This window comes from Etheostoma cragini, chromosome 11 (genome assembly GCF_013103735.1).
Source record: "Etheostoma cragini isolate CJK2018 chromosome 11, CSU_Ecrag_1.0, whole genome shotgun sequence".
Lineage (NCBI taxonomy): Eukaryota > Metazoa > Chordata > Actinopteri > Perciformes > Percidae > Etheostoma > Etheostoma cragini.
In genome coordinates, this window is record NC_048417.1 from 5,378,087 (window position 1) to 5,386,065 (window position 7,979).

General features: G+C 39.2%; 1 protein-coding gene across 1 annotated transcript; it reads left to right on the forward strand.

The window, feature by feature from the left end:
• Positions 1-885: 885 nt before the first annotated feature.
• Positions 886-7,420, forward strand: cd28 (CD28 molecule). The gene is made up of 5 exons (XM_034886441.1): positions 886-1,111; positions 3,060-3,310; positions 4,864-5,020; positions 5,131-5,291; positions 7,207-7,420. The coding sequence occupies exons 1-5, from the start codon at positions 1,039-1,041 to the stop codon at positions 7,297-7,299; spliced, it is 735 nt and encodes a 244-aa protein (XP_034742332.1). The 5' UTR covers positions 886-1,038; the 3' UTR covers positions 7,300-7,420.
• Positions 7,421-7,979: the final 559 nt, after the last annotated feature.

Sequence of the window (7,979 nt, forward strand, 5' to 3'; positions counted from 1 at the left end):
CTATTTCTGCTTCACATCTGCGTTTCATGGAGTCGACCAACTTCTGGCACCTGTGAACAGGTATTCCGGCCCAGGACGATTGAAACACATCCCACAATTCCTCTTCATTATTGGGTTTTGCCTCAGAAACAGAATGTTTGATGTCACCTCACAAGTGTTCATTGGAATTCAGGTCTGGGAGTCAGGCTGGCCAGTTCATAACATCAATCTGGAACCAAGACTTTGCTCACTTACTGGTGTGTTTTGGGTAATTGTCTTGTTGAAAGACCCATTTCAAAAGGCAATGTCTCTTCAGCATAAGGCAACATGACCTCTTTAAGTATTTTTATGTATTGAAACTGATTCATAACTCTTCATTTGAATACAACACTGACATTCCATTACACAGAATGAGCAGCATGCATGTCGTGACTGTTGGTTTCCTATGACTCTGCAACACTTACTAGTAAATTCTTTGCCATGTAGAAATATCACTTCTACCAAAAGAAATTTGATTAAATATGAGGTTAGTAATGTTGGACTGCTATTATTTCGAACCTGACTGTATGTGCAAAAAGGTTATATAGAATCCTTTTGATTCTGAGGCATGCCAACCCTGTTTTAAAAATGTTCTTGGCTCAAATGGCTATCATTTTGTATTAGTTTCTTGTTTGATGTTCTACATGCTTCAGTCTTGGCAATTAAAGACCGTGGTAATCATAGCTTAGAAAAAAGTCCATTGTGACTTTGTATATAATCACACTAATACATTATAGTTTCATTGCTTGCTTGCATACTGAATTTTGTTCTTCTCAGCTATCCTGCAGAACCACAGCCGGTTTAACTTGTCTCTCTTTACCGGCAAAACCCCAGCATCACTTCCTGTGCTGGCACACTTTTTCCATGACAGCAGAGGAAAATGCATTGCTATAAAAGGTAACTTTCACAGTTTTGCTGTATTTTAATGACATTATTCAGTGTGAAGGTGTGCGCTCACCAGTAATTTCAGAGTGTTTACTGGCTGTGTCGTTCTGTTTACAGTAACCGAGATACTGCAGGATGCTCCTGACTCACAGTGGGATGCCATGGATTGTGTTGACAGTCCTCAGCCTCTGCCCGGCTGCGTGGAGTGGTGAGTAGAAACAGACTTTTAGTGATGTGATGATCCAGATGTTCAGTACATGGATTGGTAACACTTGGTAACTAAATGATTTTGACAAACTTTTGTTTTGGCAAATTTTGGCTGGAGATCTCTAGGCAACTTAAACCCTGCAGGACCTTAGCCTATGCTCCATAGCTTCTCCTTCTCCAAACAATACATCAGGAAGTGACCTGAACAACTTGTTATTATCATTAATGTTAATTATTATTATTTTTTTATTATTTTTTTATTATTATTATTTTTTAATGATTAACACTGAGTACACACCATTTTCACACCACTTCAGTCTGAGTTGAAAGCCAGACCTTCTAACCTTCTAGCAAGATAATAACTAATAGCAACCAATAATGTGTGGAATATCTGAATTTAGTTTTTATATTTTTTTTTAAAAGACATGTGACAGTAATGGAAAAAGCAACGTTGTCATACTGAGGGTGTGGAGCAGACCAGTTATATTAAGACAGAATTGTGTTGAACTGGCTGAGCTGACTGGCTGCTGGCTGTGTTATAGTTAGCACACAGATGTTGGAGTGGTACAAATCTTCTCATCTAACTTAGCAAATAAGCAAAAAAAGCACATTTTCCCGAGATGTAAACTGTTCTTTTGAGGTTTTCCATCTAAAAGTGGAATTCTGATTAAAAAAGCGTATGCAACTTTTCTCTCTGTTGTCAACATCAATTTAATATTTTTTTTAACTTTTTATCATTGATGGTCCTGCCCTTGTTTGAAGATGAAAGTTGAATGAAATTTGTTTGTTCTAAACGGATGTGTGTCATACAGCTTTTTCTTTTCTTTTTACCATTACATTTGTAATTTTGTCGTATTCATTAATATAATATAGTAATATAATGACAGTAAAAGCTTCTTATCTTATCTGTGGCTATAAAATGATTACGCTGTGGCACTGAAACTGCAATGTAGTGCCCCTCAGTCATTATCTGTACATATATAGTTAAAAAAAACAAATATTTTGAGGTTGGCTTGTCTACTGTCTTATGAGGAGTTGGATGTGAGGGATGATATCCATTTTTCTCGGTGCTCAGTGGAACTACTCAATGGAAACTGAATTGCTTAGCTTATGAGCAAGCTTCAGCCACTATCCTTCATCAAGGAGTGTGTTTGAAGCTCACAGTTTTAATGTGAGGACGGGACTCATGCACAGCTGCTGTGTGCACTCACACCACAATGTTTAAGTGTTTTAATGTCAAACACAGGAAGTGACATGTGGGTGTGGAGAGTTTTCGGGATCTTGTAGGCCACCTCTGCGCTTTGAGTAACAAAAAGTGATGTGACAAGTAGTCAGTAGCTCACTCCTTCGCAGAAAGCTGCCGTAAGTTTGTTAAGTTGTTATTTATTCTATCCCTAAATAAAGCAAAATCTTCACGGGAGTTGTCCGGGAAAATTATGAGCCTCAAACACTTAATTTTCTTCATTCTGGTTCATTTCTGCATCAATTCATGGTGTAAATGTCTTGATTTATGTAAAGAAAATTCTTCTTCTTCTGTATTTTTCAAAACTGTCTGCATATTCAAATTCATCACGTGTTTGGAAAATGTTATTTTTATTAATCATCTCAGACAAAACATCTCAACAACAAATCTTTAAGAAAACTGGACATAAATCTACCTAAACAACAAAAAATTACAAGAGATGTTACCTTATTTTTTGGTCGCTCTTGTTTTGTTCCTCAATTAGACACAGTTCTTGTTTTCAGGGCACGTTCCGAGCCCCATGAACAGTCATTTAAACCTCTTTTGTGAAGTGGTTTCTCTTTTATATTTTTTTGAAGTGGACAAAGCTACCTCTTCTAAATATTGGGGGGCACACATATTATTATAAGATCCAAACTTGAAAAAGCAACGCGCACTTGTCCATATCTTAACCGTCTCCACCCAACCTTCCCTTTTTCTCTGCCAGCTTTGAACGTGACCCAACCCTACAAAGTGGTTAGCACCAATGGTACAGCACGGGTCCAGTGCTTTGTCGAACCCAGACCCTCCTTCCACCAAATCCAACCCTCCAACGAACATATCCCACCGTACCCATACCCTGACCCTGAGGAACTCCGCGTGACTCTGCTGAAAGGCCTCCAAGGCACCCAGGAACTCTGCTCGTCCACCCTTAGCTTGACAGAGCAGACACAGCCAGGAGTAGAGAAAGACAGAGAGGTATGTCGGTTAAAAAGAATGAAAACTAACATGCAAGGCCCTGAGAACACATTTTCATGAGTATAATACTGCAAAGAGGCAGGCACCTTACAGTAATAAAAAAACTAGGTTCATCTTCAATAATGATACCATTACAAATCTAAGTGGTTCATCCACTAGGAAGCATGAATGTGTTAGCAAAATGCATGGCAGTATGTCCTAAAGTAGGGATCTTCAACAGGGGGTCCAGGACCCTTGAGAGGTCACCAGAGACACTGCAGGGGGGCCTCCAAATTATTGTTCCTTTGTGAAAGTTTTGAATCCCACATATTATTAGGAAATGTAAATCGCCACAGATTATAGGCTTACTGGCCTAAGGGGGTCACTAAGATACAGTTAAGCCACATGTCCTGTATGTGTAACATTAAAAGATGGTTTGTAAAATAATACCAACAATTAGTATTTAATAGCTTAGTATTCTAAATAAAGATTTATTTATAATGACTTCAGGCCGCCCTACACATTATTGTAGGCCCAGTTTAATATGTAACTTACTTTTATACAATATATGTAGCAGGGGGTCCCTGCTCCATCTCTCTTTCAATTAATGGCTCCTTGGTGTAAAAATCCTTGAAAAAAGACCCTTGAGCTACTGAAATTTTGTGTTGATGAACTGACAGTTTGGCCTGAGGGTGGTGCCAGACTTCACACTGTCCAACAGGTGGAAGGAGTATAAATGTGCTCAGTAAATCTGCTTTTTAGGATTTTAAATAGTATTTCTTGTGAGCAAAATGTAATTTCAAGGAAGAATAAATGCATCCTTAAAAAGATGGCAAAAACATTTTGCACTCATGTGGATGGTTGGGAATACATGTTTAATCAATATGGATTACTAAATTAGAAAGATTCAATGCATATGAGCGCACAAGCTTTTCTTCATGTTCTTCACACAGAAAGTACCCCAAAAAGGGGAACTATTAGATGCCGCATCCCATCCATGGAGCAGGACATTTACACAATTTCCTCTTTTGTCCATGGGTATTTAGCAACTACTATTACCTTCCTTTTATCCATGTCCAAGGTCATTTTAGCCTCGTTGTGAATGATGGAAATGAAATGCATGAAAAAATTAAACCATGAATAAATATGTTTAGGGGGAATAAATAGAAAAAGGAAAATACGAAGGGAAAATAATTAATAAATGAATAAATTTAAACTACGTTTATGACTAGATTTATAGGAAATAAAACATAAATGCAAAACATAAATATTAATTTAAAAGTAAATAAGAAAAATATAAATCAATAGGGAAATGTCATAGGAAAGTAAATAGATAACGGAATTAATACCAAGGAAAGTAAATTAAAAAGAAAATTAAAAAAATATCAATTTTCTAACAATTTTAATAAATAAGTAAGTGCCTACATCGATTATTTAATATTATTTTTGTTGCATTTAATGGAATAATAATCAATTCATCGAGTCATATATTTAGTTTTAGTTTAGTTTATTTCTGGCAGCTTCCATCCTCCGGTGTGAACTGCAGTCCAACTCAGGTTTGATGTGTGTTTTAGGTGCAGTGCTCTGCTCGGCTGAGAGAGGGTGCTGTGGAAGTGACAGTGTCCGGACTGAAAGCCACAGACACAGACCTGTATCGTTGTGGGATAGAGATCTTCTACCCACCACCATATCTGCAGCTCACTGGCAACGGCACACTCATTCATGTCTTAGGTAAGACGTCCACACGGAACCTGCAGTTTATCCACTGGTCCCACAGTTCAAACATCTGTCTGTCTTCCATTCAGTCTTCCTTTGTCTTCAGCCATTTCCTTTGTTCACAGGCAGCTCCGACTGTCCTGGGCCGGAGACTCACAGACAGACCGCAAAGCAGGGCGATGAAGAAGAGGAGGACGAGGAGAGGATAACATCAGACACATCTGTTCCTGTGGTTGTACTGGTGATACTGGTCATATGTGTCCTCATCATCATAATCTACTTCCAGGTCAGAGCATTATACAATTATACATACTGTATATACAATTATATATACATATGTACAGGCCAAAAGTTTGGACACACCATCTCATTCAATGCTTTTTCTTTATTTTCATGACTATTTACATTGTGGATTATCACTGAAGGTCTCAGAACTATAAATGAACACATATGGAATTATGTACTTAAAAAAAAGTGTGAAGTAACTGAAAACACGTCTTGTATTCTAGTTTCTTCAAAGTAGCCACCCTTTGCTCGGATTACTTCTTTGCACACTCTTGGCATTCTCTTGATGAGCTTCAAGAGGTTGTCACCTGAAATGGTTTCCCAACAGTCTTGAAAGAGTTCCCAGAATGCTTTGCACTTGTTGGCCCTTTTGCTTTCACTCTGCGGTCCAACTCACCCCAAACCATCTTGATTGGGTTCAGGTACGGTGGCTGTTGAGGCGCAGCACTCCATCACTCTCCCTCTTGGTCAAAAAGCCCTTACAGGGCCTGGAGGTGTGTTTGGGGTCATTGTCATGTTGAAAAATAAATGATGGTCCAACTAAACGCAAACCGGATGGGATGGAATGCCGCTGCAGGATGCTGTGGTAGCCATGCTGGTTCAGTATGCCTTCAATTTGAATAAATCCCCAACATTGTCACCAGCAAAGCACCCCAACACCATCAGACCTCCTCCTCCGTGCTTCACGGTGGGAACCAGGCATGTAGAATCCATCTGGTCACCTTTTCTCCGTCACACAAAGACACGGTGGTTGGAACCAAAGATCTCTATTTGGACTCATCATACCAAAGCCCAGATTTGTCCATTCCTTATGATACTTGGCCCACATAAATCTCTTCTGCTTGTTGCCTCTCCTTAGTAGTGGTTTCCTAGCTAACATTTGACCATGAAGGCCAGATTCGTGCAGTCTTCTTAACAGTTGTTCTAGAGATGTGTCTGCTGCTAGAACTCTGTGTGGTGTTCATCTGGTCTCTAATCTGAGCCCTTTGTTAACTCGTGATTTCTGAGGCTGGTGACTCAGATGATCTTATCCTCAGCAGCAGAGGTGACTCTTGGTCTTCCTTTCCTGGGGCGGTCCTCATGTGAGCCAGTTTCGTTGTAGTGCATGATGGTTTTTGCGACTGCACTTGGTGACACATTCAAAGTTTTTGCAATTTTCCGGAACGACTGACCGTCATTTCTTAAAGTAATAATGGCCACTCGTTTCTCCTTACTTGGCTGATTGGTTCTTGACATAACATGAAATCTAACAGTTGTCCAATAGGGCTGTTGGCCCTGTATAAACCTGACTTCTACACAACACAACTGATGGTCCCAACTCCATTAATAAGGCAAGAAATCCCACTAATTAACCCTGACAAGGCCCACCTGTGAAGTGAAAACCATTTCAGGGACTACCTCATGAAGCTCACTGAGAGAACACCAAGGGTTTGCAGCAATATCAAAAAAGTAAAGGATGGCTACTTTTAGTGGAATCTAAAATACAAGACGTATTTAAGAGTTATTACACACTTTTTGTTAAGTACATCATTCCACATGTGACACACACACACACACACACACACACACACACACACACACTATATATATGCCCCACAATGATGTTATTATATAATAATGTTATTGCGATTTTAAACATTCTGCGATATTCTGCAATTCATTACCTTATGTCCAACTTAAAATTGTGTCCCAAAAAGAAAACGCCGATGAATAAAAATGTACAATGTAAATATTTATTTGATCTTTTTGGTACTTTGGCAGAAGTTGGATGCCGCATGTTTGATGCCAAAGTTAAACTTTCAAATAGCCCTGAAACACTTGCCAACTGTTTGGCTCCCACCTCTTACTCTCTACTGAATGGAATGCTAATAATGATCATCTGTTTGCTGCATTCAAGTTGTGCTCTCTATTTGCAGGCTAAACAGTGTGAGCGAGGGAGGAGAGAGATCAGAGTCCAACCAGTGCCTGATGTGTTTCTCAAGGTGGACGCTGCTGCAATTTCCTGTTAAAACTGACAAACACGCGGGGGACTCTAGCTCACCCAATAAGAGCGTGCGCCCCATGTAGGCTGAGTTCTTTGCAGCCGCCCGGGTTCAGACCTGTGGCCCTTTTGCTACGTGTCATCCGACCCCCTCTCTCTCTCTCTCTCTCTCTCTCTCTCTCTCTATCTCTCCCCCTACTTTACTGTCTATCCACTGTTACTATCTAATAAATAAAAAAACAACTTAAAAAAACAACTTAAAAAAACAACTTAAAAAAACAACTTAAAAAAACAACTTAAAAAAACACTGGAGAGTCACAAAGCTGTGTCCTAGTATCTGCTTCAAAGCAGTAGAGCACGGAGGGTTAGAGGATTATTGGGTCGGTATTGACTGTTTATTGAATATCACCTCTGGTGATGATTGAGATTCTTTTTTTTACCACAGCTATACAAAAGAAAACACCAGAATGACATTTTTGGTGTGTGTACATATTTTACTTTAAGCATAAAAATAATGTTTACATTGTTGTGAACACACAATAGTTTATTAAAAGATGTAGCTTTGATGAAGTTTCCATTTATTTGAGTTGTTGAGACACCTGTAGGAGCTCTCACATAACTGCAGCTAGAAGGCGTGGTGGCTAACACTGTGTACAAACTACTTGTTTGATTAAAAACTGACTCACTGTGGCTAAGGAAGCTATAAGA

Excerpts from the sequence above, each read along its gene's own strand:
- cd28 (XM_034886441.1), top strand. The coding sequence starts at position 1,039 with ATGCTCCTGACTCACAGTGGGATGCCATGGATTGTGTTGACAGTCCTC. Across the intron at positions 5,021-5,130 it reads CACACTCATTCATGTCTTAG|GCAGCTCCGACTGTCCTGGG; the intron begins GTAAGACGTCCA and ends CTTTGTTCACAG. Across the intron at positions 5,292-7,206 it reads TCATCATAATCTACTTCCAG|GCTAAACAGTGTGAGCGAGG; the intron begins GTCAGAGCATTA and ends CTCTATTTGCAG.